The sequence below is a fragment of the Artemia sp. Qi Xiang Cuo genome, chromosome 5, assembly GCF_049724085.1.
Source record: "Artemia sp. Qi Xiang Cuo chromosome 5, ASM4972408v1, whole genome shotgun sequence".
Taxonomy (NCBI): domain Eukaryota; kingdom Metazoa; phylum Arthropoda; class Branchiopoda; order Anostraca; family Artemiidae; genus Artemia; species Artemia sp. Qi Xiang Cuo.
The window spans coordinates 30379550-30400190 of record NC_142798.1 but is presented as its reverse complement, the minus strand read 5'-3'; the positions used below and the strand labels follow the sequence as shown (position 1 = coordinate 30400190).

At 35.9% G+C, this 20641-nt stretch overlaps 1 protein-coding gene across 2 annotated transcripts in view; it reads left to right on the top strand.

Annotated features, from left to right (window-relative positions):
• trio (trio Rho guanine nucleotide exchange factor) overlaps positions 1–20641 on the top strand; it is a 456894-nt gene that overhangs the window by 78892 nt on the left and 357361 nt on the right. For both annotated transcript variants that reach the window (XM_089089484.1, XM_089089483.1), the window contains exons 13-14: positions 1470–1642; positions 12672–12843. In XM_089089484.1, the coding sequence (XP_088945610.1) occupies positions 1470–1642; positions 12672–12843 (345 nt within the window). The remainder of the gene's footprint in view (positions 1–1469; positions 1643–12671; positions 12844–20641) is intronic.

Sequence of the window (20641 nt, the reverse complement as noted above, 5' to 3'; positions counted from 1 at the left end):
GGTTGTCAATAGGACGTGTTAGCAGTATCTCAAGAATGGCCAAGGGTATTAAGTTAAAAATTTCAAAGCTACTGCTATTACTACTGCCACTATTATTATTAAACTAACCCAATAGGGTTTAAATGCATCCAGGTTGTCCAAATTGCATTGATACAATGCCTTAGGAACAGAGGGTATTAGATTTTATTTTCAGGAAAAGTTGAGGGGTGTAAAACTAAATTCAAGAAGGACTATGTGTATCCAGATTCCAGATTATCAAAAGGGTATATTTGCAATATCCCAGAAACAGCTATGGATTTCATGTTGGAACTCTAAGAGCATATTATTGGAAGATCAAAAGATCCTATGTCCATCCAATTTTGTCATAAGGGCGTACTTGCAATATCATAGGAACGCATAAGGGTATTAACTTGAAGCTTTTGGGGCATGATGAAGCGTATTTTAATTAAATATAGGTATTGAAAGGGCGGTTCTGCAATGTAACTGGAATGGTTAAGGGCATTAAAACTAAACTTTCAGGGGATGTTGGGGTGTATGTTGGACAATATCAAAACGCATCATATGCATACGCGTGGTCAAAATGGCTTATCATTAATATTTAAGGAACGGCCAAGGGTATTAAGTTGAAGCTTCAGCGCTACTACTACTACTACTACTGCCACAAAATGATTGTTCATTTTGCCCAACACATAAATTATAAGTTAAAAATCTGAATTCTTATTGAGAAAAGCAGAAAAGATTAAAAATATTCAATTCTTAACCAATGAAAAAGACTATGTCAGTTAAAAACGAAAAGAAATCAATTAAAAGAAAACGTTCTACAAAAGAACTGATGAACTACATTAAACCAAAGATGAGCAGAAATAAAGTAAAATCATTTTTCCAGCGTAAAACTACCATAAATCGCCATCAATAAATACATCAAACCCAAAAAGAACATAAATTACTATAAATAAGCAAGTTGAACTCAAAACAAGTAGAAATTACAACAAAGAAAAGTTCGGCTAACGCCCCCTGTGTCTTTTGAAGAGCAGAGCATATTTTACATTTTACTGAAAATAAAATATATTTTAAACCTTTTCTTCATGTTTTAAATTTAATAAATTCAGAATTATTAAGACTTTCAGGAATGAATGTCAATATAAACATTTAATTTTCAATAAACAATCATTTTTTTTTCAGTAATCTTGATTGTTATTTTATGATATGAGAAATAAAAACAAATTGCGCGAAATAAAGATTGTTTTCGCAAAAGTGCAAATTATGTTCTGGTCCCATTTTTATGAGCTTTTCCTATTTATTGTCATCGAGATAGAAATATTATCGTACGATCGTGCCTTTATATTCTGGCGATCTAGGTGCGTGTTCTCTTTGGCTTCCCTCCTTCAAAAGAATCAAATTCCTCGCTTTTTAGCTTGAAATGTGAATATATTGATAGAGTATCATTGCTAATTTCCACATTTCTCCAGTTAAGTAAATGGCTAGATGACCTCAAGCAAGATTTGCAGCAATCTGGTGAATATGGTGATAATGCAGAAGTTTGCCAGCGAAATTTGGAACAATTCCTTTTACAACGTGATGCCACTCTAGAAGCATGCATCAACACAATTGCCGAAGGTGAAGCCCTTCTACGAGAGCTGAGGTAAGACATACCTATAGGATATTTACTTTTCTATTTGTACAGAGTTGTTGAGGGGAGGGATATGATTTTTCTAATTAATATTGTGAAAAAGAACCTTTTCCAATGAAGAGTTTCAGAACTAACAATCGAGAATTTAACAAACAGTTGGTGAAATTTTTGGGTAATTTTTCAACATTTTGCGCTCAAAAATTACATTTTTCAATATTTTGCCATCAAAAATATATTTTGATGACAAAGTTTTGATTCCACAAAAGTAATGTTGTTTTTATATAGGAATTTTTTTTTTTTACTGGAAAATGCGAAATAATTTAATGCAAAGCAATCGATCTAGATGCTGTGCTTACATAATCAAAATTTAGCGGTTAATAACTGAGAATGGAATTTGGCTAATGACAAATCGTAACTGTCGAAATTGGATGAAATGTTCTTTTTCATAAACTAAGGCATCATTTTTTCTTCTTTTTTTCGGTTCTCATTCTGGACAGTACAATCATTTCAAATATAGAAAAATTGTTGTCTGTATGCATGCCTATAAGCAGTGGAGGGAGGGTGAATTCCTACCGCCCCAAGGTTGGTTTGAACCCTCTCCCTCTCCGACAAACCGGAAAAAAATTGAAAAGGGTAGTATGATGTTGCTAATTTTTTCTGATGTGATCTTCTCCCAAGAAAGTTTAATGAGTAAAGGTCTAAAAAAACAAATATTACAAAATTTATTCTTATATATAAACGTTTCACCAAATAAATATATTATAATGAAATAATAAAAATGAAAAACTATAGGTATAAACACTGTAAAACAGAGAAAAATATACACATTTGCCAGTTTCAGAACAAAAACATTCGGATTTTTTTAATTTGACACTTCGACTGTAATATCTTCCCCCCCCCCCCCCCCCAGATTTCACAGTCAGTGCAATTCATTTGTATTTTCCTCGTAAATTAACTACAAGATACTTTTTTTGCAATTTTTTGGCACCGTGATGAATCCTGACTGCTATCATTATTCTAAAATATTGAGAACTCTCTAATACGAAATATAACTAGCCTCAAGGGCTCCAGAAGAAAAATTGTGAATTGCATCATTTTGTTTGTGAATATATATTTATATCAACTTTTTATTTTCATTAATTTGTTGACATAATAATGATCAGAGATTTTTTCTAGTTGTGCCTTAATGACAATTATATTAAAAAATAAGTTTTTTTCAAATGAAAGTAAGGAGCAACATTAAATATTAAAACGGAAAGGAATTATTCCGTATATAATTGGGCTGCCCCCTCCTTAATACGCCTTTTTCACGCTGCAGTTTTTTTGTTTTTTTTTCGCACTTTTAACAAAGCTTCTGGTTCTAATTAACAGGCCCTTTTGTTTCAGGAGTCGTTCTTAAAGAATTGGGACAAAAAGTCAAACTTACGCAAAGAGCGGGGTATTGAGGAGGAACAGCCCCCCTCATATATGAAGTAATTTCTGTTCGTTTTAAGTTGTAATAATGCTCCTTACTTTCAGCTGAAAAAACTTGTCTTTTTAGAATTTCTGATCGTCTTAGATAATGCCAGGAAATCTCCCTCATCCTCCATGAAAAACTCCCCCTTTACGAAAAATTCCTCCATGAATAGTTACTTCCGCGTAAAGTGCTCCTCCCCGGAAAATTTCTTGCGGATGATTCCGCCTGAAAAGTTCTCTTTAGTATATTTTAATTTGTAAAAAGACTTGTTTTTATTTAGTTTTTGATCATTTATAACCTACAGCCATTTCCCCTGATGTGGGGTGGTGGGGTTGTCATCCCCAAAGGCATATTTATTTTACCTTTTAACTATGCTGAACAGAACGACTATTTCAAAATTTTGATCTTACGACCTTGGGGAAAAAAGAGGCATGGGAGGGGTACTAGTTGCCCCTCAATCTTATGGTCACTTAAAAAGGGCACTAAAACGTCAGTTTAGGTTTGAAGCCCTCTCCCGATCTTCTAGGACCATTTGCTCGATACGATCACCCCTGAAAAAAAAAAAAAAAAACAATCAAGCAAATAAATGCGCATCAGTCATCTTTCTGTTGGCAAAAAATACAATATTCCACATTTTTGCAGACGGGAATTTGTAAAACTCTACAGTAAACTTCTCTGATTCGTCGATTTTGATGATGCAATTTTCATTGAGATTGTTTTTTTTTTTTTAGGGGTGTTTCCCACCTTTTTCGAAAACAAGGCAAGTGTTCTAAGGTCTTATGATAAGTAATATTAAACTTAATGAATCTTATATATTTGGAATCAGCATAAAAAGCCAACTACTTTGATGTATCAAAATTCTGTTTTTAGAGTTTTGGCTACTATTGGGCCGAGTCGCTACTTACCGTACTTAGAGTTCGTTACCACGAACTGTTTGAAGAAATGCCAGTCGCGAATATAATGACAGAAAAGTTTGATCTTAGATCAATTAGAGAAAGTCATCGCAAATATCAACTGAAAAAGCAAGTTTTTTTTTTTTGAAAATTGAACACGCTTCCTATGTCATACTCAATTTTTCTCAATCGAACAGGTTTTTCCAAAAATGTTAATACAAAATACCATTCGGAATCAGACTTGGGCATCGTAATACGGATTTTTGTTCTCCCGTGGATTTCCTTCCTTTTCCACAGCGGCTACCACAGCTGTGCGAAGACAGCGGAAGCTGGTACAATGCAACATTGAGTTTCTTCGCTACATGCGCCGTTGATGTCGATGTACGACCTGAGATAATTGAATTTATTGACAACTTCGATCTACCTTTGACAACAATAATCTTGAGCCCCATTGGGGCAGCAACTTTGGAGACTTTCAGAAGCATGTTCTGGGCCTCACCAACGGATTCGCCAAGAAAAGCAACATCATCGACATAATCCAGGTCGGTGGTACTGAAATCAGGGCTAACCTTGGCTCCTTCGAAGCTTAACATTGCTTTTTCATTACCCAACGACGATATAATTGAACAGTTCTGGAGAGAATACACATCCTTGCCTCACACCGAAGTCGATATCGAATAGTGGGGAAAGTTCTCCGTTGACCTGGATGCAGGCTCGTGTGTGTTGATAGTAAGCCTTTATGAGTTGTATGATCTTAGATGGGACACAAACCTCTTCCATCAGAAGTTTAATTAGGGTCATGAGGGTAATAATTCAAATTTAGTGCTAAAAGTTGCTTGTCAAAAACACTTTCCGCTAGTGGCCTGGATTCGCTTTCCAAGTTTATCCAGTTCTTGTCTTTTCGCTAATGACGGTCTAGCTGTTTTTTTTTGCTAGTCGCGAAAATCAGATGGAAAGCTAAGCTAATATCACCAGCTAGCTCGCGAATCACACCCTAAATCTCTTGACTTATTTGATTGATTCTTTTAATCTGTCTTAAAATGAAGGACAATAGCTAATAATATAATTTTTGATGATCTTGGTGCCAGATTCGTTTTCTGAACTGTATTATATAATAGCAACAGTTTAATGCCATTTGATTCCCCATTCAAGACTCTTTTCAAGTATAATAAGCTCGACTGTGATAATTGAATCCCAGCCCCCCTCCTAATGCTTGGGTACAGCCCTAGGTTGTACGCACACACACAATCAGCGAACTTTTGTAATTTTTAAAAGAGTCTTAAAGGAGGAATCGAGTATAATTATGCTTTTGCTTTTTCTATTACAGTGTTTAATTCAGAAAAGGAATCTTGCACCGAGATTACCTCTTTTGCCTGTTTTCCCTTCCATAATTCCTTAGTAGTACTGCGAGAAGAAGCCATAGGTTAATGCTGATTGATTTGTCTATTTTATGTGTATATATTGAAGCTTTCTAACTATCTTGTCGATTGACTTGTCTATTAGCTAACGGCTTATTTTATGGTCATAGCAGGCAATTGTTGTGGGATCTTAATCATGTAGTATTTTGTTAAATCATGTTTATTATCGGGACTGCCGTTCGGGGTTGGGTGATATACAGATAATGTTGCCTCTTTATAGTTTTCTAACTTCGAGGAAGATTTGGAAAAGGGGTATTTAAGGCATTCACAACTATACTCGGATTTATTCTGGTAAGTGTTGGATGATTGCTAATTTGAAATGGAACAACTGTCTTTCAGTTCATAATGTTAGGCTGAATGTTTCCTTCTTTTATAGGTCCTTCAAACCAATACTAGGGAGGAGGGTTTCCAGTTTGTAGGTACGCATACAGCAATTTTTAGAAGTGTGCTATTGCGGTGTAACCATTATAAATCTTCTCTGCCTAATATTCAAGCTCCGTGGACGAAAACAAACATTGGCTGCCGAATGACAGGAAGCCTTTTCTTTTCGAAACTTAGATTGATCCAAAAAGCAATAGAAAAGTTTCAACATAAAAAGTTCTATGGATGCTCCAGGGCGTAAAAAATTAATTAGGTAAAACCTTACATCAGACTAAAAAAACAAAACAAAAAACATCTGTAAATACACAGTCAAACTTCACGATAAACTTATCATGTTTTCCAAGGATGGGTGATGCTTCGATGGTTGAAAAAGAGTTTTTAGGCTCAAGAGTTTTTAGATGTATTTGGGCGTGGTATTCCTAATAATATCCTAGTGGGAAAGGGGGCTTGCCTAGTCCTCAAAGAAGGCGATTCATCGCACATACCCCCTATTTACAGGTTATTGTATACACTATTGTATACGCGGCAGGATTGTATACATTGTTTCTCATTGTCGCTTGTCTTCTAACTGCAGGCAATGTAAGACTCTTCTTGATGTCAAGTTGTCACCATGGGTTCAATACAACCACCCTGGAAAAAATAGAAATTCTTCCTTAAAGTTGTGACCTATTTAGATAGTTTTTGTGGCCGAGAATTCCAATATGCCAGTTTTAAGAACAACAACTTCGTAGCCGATTTCGAGGCTGGGCCGCGGCACTTGGCACGCGGCAGGCTTGTATATATTAATTCTTGTTGTAAGAAGCAACATTTAAATGAATCAACATTGTTTGCTACTCTTTCCTCGGGAAAATGGAGGGCTTCATAGGGAATACAAGTAACATTGAAGTTTCCCAATGACCTGTCACTTTCATTTTTGGCATGTTCTGATTATCACTGTTATTTGTAATTCTCGCTTTCGATTATTTTCTAACTGCACATTTCTTTGTTTTTGCTGTGGCATATCTTATAATCGAACATTTATTTGTTCTTCACTTTCATTTTAATTTGTTCTTCTCCTCGTTGTCGTATGTCTTGTAACCGCATATTTCTTTGTTCTTCACTTTTACCTTCGTTACCGCTTATCTTCTAACTGGATATTTATTTTCTCTTCACTTTTGTTTTGACTCGTTGTAATTGTCATTGACGCAAGTTTTCTAACTGTATATTTCTTTGTTCTTTATTTTTGTTTATCATTACTTTAGACGATTTTACAATGCCCTTTACCTTAGCTGATCAGATTGGTCTTGTCACATCTGATGGTCTAGGTTGTTCATTTCTCCTCTAGGCATAATGAAACTGTCTAAGACGCCTTTTGTAAATAGAAACATTACGCTTGGTATTCTATACTTAGCTATGTTCCTATTGTAATGTTGCATTCGTCATAGATATAAAAAAGGATACGATTACTCCTGGGGGGGGGGGGATAATGTAATTAATTCTCTTAAAATGTGCTCATAAAAGTGACGGCACTCATATGATATTTTTTTCATATTAAAGCTCTAAACGAATTTTCTCAAACTTGTGACCGATGTAGATCGTTTCCCAGGATGCCAATTTTTCAAAATATTTTGAGACGTTCTGATTCTCGCTGTTGCTTGTGATTCTCGCTGCCGCTTATCTTCTAACTGTATATAATTTCTGAGACCACACTGGCTAATCATGATAAACAAAAAATCGCGAAGAAAGGAAACGAGGACAATTAACAGCCAGTGAAAACATACGAGCCTTAGCCAAACAAAAGTCGTGGCGGAAAGTATTCTGAGCTATTCTAGATATCTGCTGAAAATCCGTCGGTGAAAGGTTTTGCTGTAGAAATTGTTCAGTTTTTGAAATTGTATTTCTTAGGAAAAAACGTCGTTTTTTTGGTCTTTTAAAGTGTGAACTAAAGACTGAAAACCAACCCTATCCCTAAATTGCCTTTCGGATTGTGTACCTAGGTTTAGGCGGAAACTAAGAGAATTCGGAAGAATTCTCTTTACTCTACAACGCTGTAAAAATTCTTGTTGATTAATAAGGTTGGCGTGTTTTTTAGACAAATCAAAATAATTAAGAACAGACTTGGTCAAAAGCTCCCCGTAAGGTAGTCGTAAATAATTGCTGAGACCACACTGGCTCATCATGATAAACAAAAAATCGCGAAGAAAGGAAACGGTAACTGGTAGTAACTGGCTGTTAATTGTCCTCGTTTCCTTTCTTCGCGATTTTTTGTTTATCTTCTAACTGTATATTTCTTTGTTTCCGCTATGACATATCTTTTGACCTCACGTTTCTTTTTTTCTTCACTTCCATCTTCGGTTCATTGTACCCTTGTCGCCGCATGTCTTGTAACCGCATATTTTCTTGTTCTTCACTTTTATTTTTGATTCGTTTTAATTCTTGCTGGCGCTTATCTTCTAACCGAATATTTGTTTTGTTCTTCACTTCCAATTGACTCGTCGTAAGTGTCGTTGTCACAAGTATTCTTACTGTATATTTCATTGTTCTTGATTATCTTTTATCATTGTTGTAGATATTTTTTCAATATTCTTTACCTTAGCTGCTCGGATTGGTCCTGTCACATTTGATGATCTAGGTTATTCATTTGTCCTCTAGGCTTTATAAAACTACCTAGAACGCTTTTTGTAAATAAACTCATTCCGATTGGTATTTTATATTTAGCTATGTTCTTTTTGCAATGTTGCATGCGTCATAGATAGTAAAAATGATGCGATGACTCCTGGGGTAGAAATGATGCAATTTGTTCTCTGGAAAGGTGCTCATAAATATGACGTCATTCAGATGAATCTTTTTTTTAATTCGTGACCGATATTGATGGTTTTTTAGTCCAGAAAATCTCAGGATGCCAATTTGCCAGGAAAAAAAGTGTTCTCTGGAAATGTGCTCATAAATATAACGTCATTCACATGAATCTTTTTTTTTCGAAATTAAGGCTCTTAATTTCGACCGATATAGATCATTTTTTAGTCTAGAAAATCTCAGGATACCGGTTTGCAAAAAAAAAAAAGCCGTTTTCGAGAAAAAATACATAAGTATACAAACAGTTATTGCTCGTTTAAAGAGTAAGACATACGCGCCTTGCATTAAGAGTCTAAGTTCCAAAAGGAAAATTCTTCGCCGGTAATCATTTTCCCTCAGTGATTGAATCTCACATAACCGAAAGTATGGGAAAAAAAAAAAATTAGTAAAATTTTAGAATTATTTTTTAGATTAGGACCTAAACGACTGATGTTGGACACTGTCTATTCAAGGGAGAAAAATAATTACCCAAGAAAAAAAAAAAATAATAATAATACGAGTAGGCTTTTAGTTGCAGACAATGTAAAATCAAGACATTGCTGGAAACTGTTTTTACTCTATTTTTGTTGGAAACATACTCAATAGTATCTCCTAGTTAACCTTCAGACCTCTAGGGATTTCCTTTCTTAATTAGTTTTCATAGCTCGCATAAAATAAGTCCTTTAAACAAGGAAGGGAAAATGTCATGAGAACAAAATTGACTAACTTGAAGGGTTTCAAATATCATTTAGCCTCACCTATCAAAATATTTTGTAGCATTTTGGACGCATTTGTTTTTGCCAGAAAAGAGCACGTTTAATTGATCTATCTCAAAAAAAGAAAAAAAATCACTGGAAAGTATTTAGTGATGCATCTTTTCTGTCATTGTATTTTCAAACTTACAACTCAATTATGTCTTTGTATGTTGGTATATCCTGCACCACCTTTTTTGAAAATCAGCTGCAAAAACATTACTCCTGTGGATCTTAATACAGACAGGACACAACTGGTACAGAAAAAAAATAAATCCGGGCTTCGAACTAAAAAAAACTCTGACATACTTTTATATACTATACACTGATGTAAGGACAAACTACTCAGCTACTATATGTAATCTCTTTAGAGTTCTTCTTATTCAAATCCTCGAATAAAAAACAGCTCCTGAGAGGAGGGGGGGGGGTAGAAATGCCTGCTTCAAATAACGCTTTTTAATCGACGCATCGTAAATACTATTGTGTTCCTTGCAAGATTTCACACATTGTACAGGCTTCCCACTTGGAATGATAGATTCTATTAGCGGAATACATCTTTTTCCCAGACAAATGAACCTGTAAATTCTCAATAAGTAGTTCCAATTTTGAGGAAATTGCTTTGAAATGTGTCAAAAAGTAGCTTTGAACTTTTTAGGTTCATTATACGTATAAGAAGTTCTAAGAAGTTATACTTAAAAAAAATTACCAAAAGATTATTCAAAGTTGGTCAAATTGTTTTCAGAAAGCTGAATCAAAATGATTTTGTTTTTCTTTATTCATATCCAATTTTATACCCAATTTATTTATTTTTTTTATAATTACAATTTAGTTTTAGAAGACTACTGATTATAACAAACTCTTAACACCAGCAGCTTTTTACTCTTAAACTTTTATGCGAAAATCTGTTCGAAGAGGAGGTGAAGGCTGCAAATCTTCCTTGAGTAAAAAAATGAGATTTGAAGAAAGAAGTTTTTTACTCTTAGTATTGCTGCTGGATATTTCCAAATGTTGGTATTTTGTGTATTTTCAGACTGGGGGATGGAGAACACCCTGTTATCTCTTCTGGGGATCTTGTGTGTTTATGTTCTAAAAATTACTTTTACTTACTTTTCTAAAAAAAAAAAAAATTGTTAATTAGCAAGATTCGCTGTATAATAAGTAGCTTTAACATGTCACCAGTCTTAGATAATTTTGAAGACCACACTGCCTTTCCATGACGATAAATAAAAGTTCAAATAGGGATAAAATCCTTTTAATAGACAGTGATGACGATAACAGTGACAGAAATTCACAAAAATACCAGATATTTCGGTCACATATACAGTGACCGTCATCAGTAGTAAAACTAAACTAAAACAATTTAAAACAAAAGTTTATATACTAAATCAAATAACATTACATATTGTTTAAATCTCTAATTCTTTTCAAAGCAAAGGCGGAAGCTATTCTCTTTGACCTTCTTGGATTCAGTTCATTCGGTTTAGCGTTCAATGATATACCACTTGGACAAAGGTCAACTACATTGGGTGAATTGAACTTTACTCTGTCAGATTTTAATAAATTATCATAGATAGAGTTCAGCCCATATTCACCTGTATCCCGATTCAAAGCAATATTCTTGAATAAGACTTTCTTTATTTCCAGAATTTCACAAAAATTTTGCGTTAAACTCCGATCCCTAGAAATCAAAGAGACATTCTCGAACAAAATAAAATGGTCTGGAAAATTAAAAATATGTTCTGAAAGGGCTGAAGTAAAATCTTCAGACTTAGAATCTTGCTTTAAAGCCGAAGAAATAGAATCTATGTGTTGTATTAATCTCATTTCCAAACTCTGGTTAGTACGTCCCACATATGAGCTTCCGCAGGTCCATGGGATCTGATAAACCCCACTTTGTTGTCCCAATGACGTTAGATCCTTTCCAGAATTTAGAAAACTACCCAAAGTACTATTACTCTTTAAAGCTACCCTTAGACCATTGCTCTGTAAAATTCTTTTAAGTTTTTCATTTAGCCCGGGTACATATGGTAAGGAACAAAAAAACCTCCTTCTCCCGAGTTGTCTCTAAGACTTCCTTAGAAATCTCTAGAAACCTTTTTCTTCTTTTTGAGAAAGTCTGGTTAATTAACCACTCTGAATACATGTTGCTTATTAGTATTTTCCTTAGAAAAGACAATTCCTCCTCACAAAATTTTGGAGAGCAAATTCTAAAGATCCGATCAGTTAAAGAAATGATAAAACCAATTTTTACTTGGCTAGTGTGACCGGAACTATAAGACAAAAATCTATCGTTATTTGTCTGTTTTCTGTAAATTTTAAAATTCAGACTATTTTTAATTTTAAAAAGAAGAACATCAAGAAAAGGAAGTTTCCCATTCTCTTGTAATTCAACATTAAACTTTAAATCCCCCCCAAACAATTAAGATGTTCCAAAAATCCTTTTAATTCCTCCTCCCCATAATCCCATACTGAAATAATGTCATCCATATACCGGCCCCAGAAAATATGTTTTAAAAAATACGAATATAAGAAGTATAACTTCTTATACGTATAATGAACCTAAAAAGTTCAAAGTTACTTATTGACACATTTCAAAGCAATTTCCTCAAAACTGGAACTACTTATTGAGAATTTATAGGTTCATTTGTCTGGGAAAAAGATGTATTCCGCTAATAGAATCCATCATTCCAAGTGGGAGGCCTGTACAATGTGTGAAATCTTGCAAGGAACACAATAGTATTTACGATGCGTCGATTCAAAAAGCGTTATTTGAATCAGGCATTTCTACCCCCCCCCCTCCTCTCAGGAGCTGTTTTTTATGGTATTTTTGTGAATTTCTATCACTGTTATCATCATCACTGTCTATTAAAAGGATTTTATCCCTATTTGAACTTTTATTTATCATCGTGGAAAGGCAGTGTGGTCTTCGAAATTATCTAAGACTGGTGACATCGTCACCAGTCTTAGCAATAATATTTTCCTCTCAGTGTTATTTGACGATACCTCTCTGGGAAATGGAGGGCTTGTGTTCTGGGGGTAGAGGAATTCTGGTCTGTTCCCTTGGCGTAGTCTTTCTGATGTAAGTTAAATATTTAAAGGGATGTAATTTGATTTCTCTTTCCCAGACTCTTTCTCCTGACAGTTTTCCACATCAAAATAGATTATTCGACGAAATGTTTGATAAATAATCCTGTCTAAAAGTCTCTAGACAACTTTTGCTTGGTTTTTCTTTCAGTAATGTTTTCTGTATGCTGCTTTTATAATAAAAAGAATAAATTTCTATTGGAACATATAAAAACTGCATAATCATTTATCTTTTCTTTGAAGTACCCTGAATTTGACATCTGAGAGCGACAGTACAGGTTCAGTGGTTGCTATTAGCAATGCAGTTGACAAACTTGGCCGACAAAGAGACAGTTTAACAGATTTATGGACCTCGAAAAAAGTGAAGCTTGAACTATCTTTACAGCTGCGCATCTTTGAACATGAAGCACTTGAGGTAGTTTTTATTTTTCTTTATGTTTAGATATTATGATCTTCAAAGGAAAGAAAACCGGTTTGGCCAATATAGAGACAGACATAAATATTTAATTACTGAGTAGGGAATGTAATAGATGAATAACCTGCGCTAATAATGTCCTAACTTGGTCTTGAACTGATTATTGACTTTCCGTTTTCGGCACCAAATAAGGGCTTAGATCGTTTTGGCACTGAGTTACTCCGCAAATTGAACTTAGCTCGTCTTTGAACTGAGTCGTGACTTAGCTTGTTTATGCACCGAGTCAGAAACTCGTTTTTCTGAGTCAGTCCACAGCTTAGCCAGACCTAGTGTTTTTGCTCTTAGATTGAAAATGCTTTGAAATTCCCGTTTAAAATAGATGCAACATGACGACATTTCTGCTAAAACTTTAAAGAATAAGTGGGGGGGGGGGAGGGGTTACAGATTAGATTGCACCAATAAATTTTTTTAGGAGGGCTAGGTTTTTCAGTTTACGATCGAATTTCTCTTTCAAGTTCATAGCTATGTATGGAACATCTGTTCCATACATAGCGGGCAGAAAAAAGGGAGATATGTCCACATCACTCTCTACGGGTTAATGCGTTAATCAGCTCCTGTTTAACTCAACTCGTTTAACTCCGCTCACGATCAATTCAATGCCTGTTTAACTTAACTCTTGTTTAACTCAATTCTGGTGTAACTTCACCTCTGTTTAATTCAACCCCCAAGCAACTCGACCCTAATTCAATTCAACCGTCTTGCAATTCAACCCTCATTTCATTCTACCCGGTTAAAGTTAACCCCATTTAACTCAATCTCTATCCGACTCAACCTCAATTTAATGTTACTCCTTCAACAGGTTCGGTTCAGTTAGCCGTGTGGTTAACCACATCTTAAGGAACAATGCTAATAAAATAAAATTTGTATATGATATTTCTTGTTTTGTGTTCTTTCCGAATACCATGGTCAATTTTCTGACAATGCACCCCCCCCCCCCTGTTAGTTCCAGATATAGCTCTAGGATATGTAAAAAAAACTAAAAGGAAACACTAAAAAAATAAAATAATTACTTTGTAATTACAGTTTGTTTCTATTAATGAGATTATTATGTTTCCTTCCAGTGTTATCCCTAATTTAAATAATTTGAAATAATAATTTTATCCAACAACACCATTGAAACCTGTTGGCGGAAAACTTACTGGTTTAGGATTGCGAAAAAAAAAAAAACACGAGAAAACAACAGAGAAATATATCATCAGGGTTACATCTGAGACTATAAGGGACAAAGGGGAGTGCATTGTCAGAAAATTAACCATGATATTTGGACTTGGATATAATAAAGAATATAATTAGCATAAAATAAAGAATCCATGGTGATAATTTATTTTGTTAGGATGTTCTCTTTAGACGTCGTCAATGACAATAAATTTACTGAAAGGAGATTGAGTTTCATGGAGGTTAAGTTAAAGGGTGGTTGACTTGCAAAGGGGTTCTATTGAATGGGGTTTGACTTAAACGCAGGTTGAGTTACAAGCATATCCTTTCTACGATGTCAACGCTACTGTGTTGGATCTAATATTTTTTTTTTAAGATACTTAACATTCTGAATTTATTGACTCATTACCAAATATCTATCGCCCATAATTTAAATAAAAAAGCTCAATTTCATACTTTTTATTTCGGATGTTGCAATTATATATAACTCTTTTACTATGCCCTTCCTAGCGTTTCAATAAGTCCCCTTTCTACCCGCCCCCATGAAAGTGAATTTATCTGGTTCCAAGCCAGTCCCTTTTCGTTGTTGCCACTATGGACCACAGAGCTTTATGATCCATGGAATAGTGCAGTAATGAAAAGGTTCAAACGCTTTAAGAGAAACAAGTTCATTGGGAAAGAAAAAAACAAACAAAAAATCCTTGTTTATTGGATTTTAAGCAACCGAAAAGGCTAGCTATTTCATCCCATAGCCATATACCGTAGCTATCTACGTATAATATAATATATCATTGCTAATACATCCATGAATAGACTTTACTTTTACCAAGTACGTTATAAGACAGAAGAAAAGACGCTCAAAGTACTACATTTATTTCGATGAATGTTCTTCCTTTCCTTCATTTATAATTTTTCTTTCAAGGAGTCGGCGTTTCTCTCCCCCTCCCCCTCCCTGCGTACAAATTTTTCTGGAAAATTCCCCCCGTGGGAAATCGTCCGCGAAAAGTCCCCTTCGCGGAAAATTTCACCCCCCTTGAAATTCTTCCGTATTCTTCGGTATCCAACATTGAGCGGTCATCGAGAAAGTGCAAAATAGGCACCTCAAAATGTCGATCACATGTCCTTAGGGGTAAAAAAGGACCAACTACCAAAAACGGTTCTAGGGCCGGGGTTGGTTGGTCTTTAATCACTTTCCACTTAGAAAAAGGACTAGAACTCTTGATTTTCGATCAAACGAGCATCCTCCGAAGTTTTTGCATCACGAGGGGGAGATTAGGGATAAGGAAGCGGCAGCCCCCATCCTATACGGAATAAATTCTGCTCATTTTGTGGTTTAATGTTGCTCTTTGCTTTCGTAATAATAGCGTAGACAATATATATTCCCAGAAATGATGAGGGATTTTATATCAGTTTCTACCTCTCCCCCCCCCCCCTTCCTTTGAGCTGATTCTGTATTTATCGGAAGGCTCACTGTGAGTTACGATGTTTTTGCATTAAAATACACTCTTTGAGGCATTTGCCCCCTCCCCCCCCTAACTACAAAGCAATTAGAAAACCTTACTGTAGAGGTTTAAAACTCTCATCTACAAATGTTATGGACTTTTGTATTTTTTTTTTACGAAAGAATGACCATAGATATGAGATCACTTTCAAGAGGACTAGATATCAAAAATGGTTCTAGGACAGTAAAAACATAAATGTTTTTACTTTTATTACTTTAATAAATCAAATAATATAAACATTTTGATTACTAAATATCAGTATATGTGTATTAAACTGACAATGCACATTCATTTGTTTTTTTTTTAGTAAAGTGCAAATTTTGTTCTGGCCTTGGCAAGGCATAGGGGTTTGGCGCCCAACGTATGTTAATTTTTGCTCGTTTTGAGTTTGACTCGGTTAATTATTGTAATTTCTGTTCGTTTTGGGTTTCATTTATTTATCGATGCTGATTTGTGGTAGTTTCACAGCTTGGTAGATTATTTTATTTTATTTTTGATAATTTTTGGTTTAATGGAGTTCTTTACTTATTTTTGAAAAACTTATTTTGTGGAGAAAGTTTTTTTAATTGATTTCTGTTACTTCTCTATTGACAGAGTCTTTTTATGGAAAAAGAAAATGATTAATAAAATCTTTTCGTTTTTTAAGACTTTATAGTTTGGCCTGCAAAATTTTGATTGGATGTTTTTTTGGAAAATGGTGGGCCTGAGAGGGGCGTTAGTCGCTATCCAATCACTTTCAACTATTAAAAAAGGCACTAGCCCTTCCAATTTCCAATTGAATGAGCCCTTTTGAAGTTTCTACGACAACGCTTCCAATGAAAAGTTTATATAACCCAGGGCATAATTTACGATCAGTACCCTTAGGTCTGTGGGGGGGAGAAATATTGTCATCTTCAAAGACGTGATTTCCATAACTTTCAACAATATTGATTAAAAGGCTATCTAGGAATTTGGAATTGATGTGTTTGGTTAAAAGGTGGGCATAGGAGAGGTGTAAATTGCCCTCCAGTCTCTTTTAAATATAAAAAAGGGTACTATCTCTTTGAAATTCAAATCGATTGAGCCCTTTTTCATGTTTCTCCGATAAAGATTTCAATAAAAACCTTATATGCCCCCAGGGCATAACTTAAAACCCTTGCCCTGAGGGTTGTGGGGGAGTGTCGTTCTCAAAAACATATTTTATATCTGGAAATCAACTACGCTGAAAAAAATGGCTATCTCAAAATTTTGATTGGATGTTTTTGGGGGAATAAGGGGCGGGGGGGGGGGGCTAGTTGCCCTCCAATCACTTTCGACTATTATAAAGGGCACTGGCCTTCGAATTTACAGTCGAATGAGCCTGTTTTGAAGTTTCTACGACAACACCTTTTATAAAAACCTTATATGCCCCCAGGGCATAACTTAAAACCCTTGCCCTGAGGGTTGAGGGAGAGAGTTCTTCTCAAAAACATAATTTCTATCTGGAAATCGACTACGCTGAGACAAAGGCTATCTCGAAATTTTGAATGGATTTGTTTGGGGGACTGATGGGCTTGGGGGGGCTAGTTGTCCTCCAATCCCTTTCAACTATCAAAAAGGGCACTGGCCCTTCGAATTTCCAATCGAATGAGCCTGTTTTGAAGTATCTATGACAACGCCTTTTATAAAAACCTTATATGCCCCCAGGGCATAACTTAAAACCATTGCCCTGAGGGTTGTGTGGGGAGTGTCCTCCTCAAAAACATATTTTCTATCTGGAAATCAACTACGCTGAACAAAATGGCTATCTCAAAATTTTGATTGGATGTCTTTGGGGGATTGATGGGCCTGGCGGGGTACTTGTTGCCCTCCAATCACTTTTGACTATTAAAAAGGGCCCTAGAACTCTTGATTTCCAATCGAATGAGCCCCTTTTGAAGTTTCTACGACGACCCCTTCCGTATGAAGTACCCTGCTCAAAAGGAAAAAAAAAAAAAATAAAGGGTACATTGTGCCAACATTGTTCTTATATGCCCTCAGGGCATAACTTAAAACCGTTGCCCCGAGGGTTTTGGGGGAGTGTCCTTCTCAAAAAGATATTTTCTATGAGGAAATCAACTACGCTGAACAAAATGGCTATCTCAAAATTGTTTTTGGATGTGTTTGGGGGAATGATGGGGGGGGGGGTTGCCCTCCAATCACTTTCAACTATTAAAAAGGGCACTAGCCCTTTGAATTTCCAGTCGAATGAGCTTTTATTGACGTTTCTACGACAACGCCTTCTTTAAAACCTTATATACCCCCAGGGCATAACTTAAAACCCTTGCCCTGAGGGATGTGGGGGAGTGTCCTCCTCAAAAACATATTTTCTATCGAGAAATCAACTACGCTAAACAAAATGGCTATCTCAAAATTTTGATTGGATGTGTTTGGGGGAATGAAGGGCGTGGGGGGGGGCTAGTTGCCCTCCAATCACTTTCGACTATTAAAAAGGGTACTAGCCCTTTGAATTTCCAATCGAATGAGCCTGTTTGGAAGTTTCTACGACAACGCCTTCTATAAAAACCTTATATTCCCCCAGGGCATAACTTAAAACCCTTGCCCTCAGGTTGTGTGGGAATGTCCTCCTCAAAAACATATTTTCTATCTGAAAATCAAGTACGCTGAACAAAATGACTATCTCCAAATTTTGATTGGATGTATTTGGGGGAATGATGGGCGTGGGGGGGGGGGCTAGTTGCCCTCCAATCACTTCCGACTAATAAAAAGGGTACTAGTCATTTGAATTTCCGACCGAATGAGCCGGCTTTGAAGTTTCTACGACAACGCCTTCTATAAAAACCTTGTATGCCCCCAGGGCGCGACTTAAAACCCTTGCCCTGAGGGTTTTTGGGGAGTCTCCTCCTCAAATACATATTTGCTATCTGGAAATCAACTACGCTGAACAAAATGACTATCTCCAAATTTTGATTGGATGTGTTTGGGGGAATGATGTGCGTGGGGGGGCCTAGTTGCCCTCCAATCACTTTTGACTATTAAAAAGGGTACTAGACCTTTGAATTTCCAATCGAATGAGCCTGTTTTGTAGTTTCTACGACAACGCCTTCTATAAAAACCTTATATGCCCCCAGGGCATAGCTTAAAACTCTTGCCCTGCGGGTTGTGGGGGAGTGTCCTCCTCAAAAACATATTTTCTATCTGGAAATCAACTATGCTGAACAAAATGGCTATCTCAAAATTTGGATTAGAGGTATTTGGGGGAATGATGGGCTTGGGGGGGATATTTGCCCTCCTATCACTTTTGACTATTAAAAAGGGTACTAGCCCTTTGAATTTCCAATCGAATGAGCCTGTTTTGAAGTTTCTAGGGCAACGCCTTCTATAAAAAACCTTATATGCCCCCAAGGCACAGCTCACAAACCTAACCCTGAGAGTAGTGGGGGGAGTGTTCCTCCTCAAAAATATAATTTCTATCGGACAATAAACTATATTGGGCAAAATAGTTATCTAACTATTTTGAGTAGATGTGTTTGGGGAAATGGTGGGCTGTGAGGGGGGGGGGGGCCTAGTTGCCCTCCAGTCACTTTCGACTATTAAAAAGGGCAGTAGCCCTTTGAATTTCCATTTGAATGAGCTTGTTTTGAAGTTTCTATGACAACGCCTTCTATAAAACCTTATATGCCCCTAGGGCATAACTTAAAACCCTTGCCCTGAGGGTTGTGGGGGAGTGTCCTCCTCAAAAACATATTTTCTATTTGGAAATCAACTACGCTGAACAAAATGACTATCTCAAAATAGTTTTTGGATGTGTTTGGGGGAATGATGGGCATGGGGGGGGGGGCCCTAGTTTCCCAACAGTCAATCTGGAATATTAAACAGGTGACTAGCCCTTTGAATTTCCAAACGAATGAACCTTTTTTGAATTTTCTACAACAACTCCTATAAAAACCGTATCTGCCCCCAGAGCATAACTTAAAAGTCTTGCCCTGAGGGTTGTGGGGGGGTTTGCTCCTCAAAAACATATTTTCTATCTGAAAATCAACTACGCTGAACAAAATGACTATCTCAAAATTTTGATTGGATGTATTTGGGGAAATGATGGGCTTGGGAGGGGGGCTAGTTGCCCTCCAATCACTTTCGACTATTAAAAAGGGTACTAGCTCTTTGAATTTCCAATCGAATGAGCCTGTTTTGAAGTTTCTACGACAACGCCTTCTATAAAAACCTTATATGCCCCCAGGGCATAACTTAAAATCCTTGCCCTAAGGGTTTTGGGGGAGTATACTCCTCAAAAACATATTTTATATCCGGAAATCAACTACGTTGAACAAAATGGCTATCTCAAAATTTTGATTGGATGTGTTTGGGGGAATGATGTGCGTTGGGGGGGGGGGGGCTTGCTGCCCCTCCATCACTTTCAACTATGAAAAAAGGCACTACCCACTCCAATTTCCAATCGAATGAGCCCTTTTCGAAGTTTCTACGACGACTCCTTCGATACGAAGTTAATCATAGGCAGCGCTAACGCGCTGCCTATGATTAAATAAAAAAAAAAACAAGTTTTTTTTGAACTGAAAGTAAGGAAAGACATGAGTTGTGAGAAAGAGTCAAACTTTATCGTAAAGAGCGAGGCATTGAGGAGGGGACAGCCCCTTTCATATACGGAATAATTTCTGTTCATTTTAAGTTTTAATGTCGCTCCTTAATTTCAGTTATAAAAACTTGTTTTTTTTTTAATTTAATTTCTTAACGTTTTTGAATTAATGCAAGTTTTGATTTTGACTCACCGTACATGAATAATTCAAACGAAATTTGCATATTAATTTTACTTTTTTTTGGCTAAATGGCTTTCTCGAAAGTTGTTTAATTTTATTTACGAACTTTTTTATTAGTAATAAATATACGTAACTTACGAATTATTTTAACGAACTTCTATATTCATATAGCTTTCAAATAGTTATTCATATAGCTATATTCGGGGCGAACCCCATATTTTGGGGTTCACCCCCTAGTCAATACCTCGTTCTTTACGCTTAAGTTCGAATTTTGTTCCAGTTCTTTAAAAATAATAATTTCTGTTTGTTTTAAGTTTTGATGTTGTTCCTTACTTTCAGTTGAAAAAC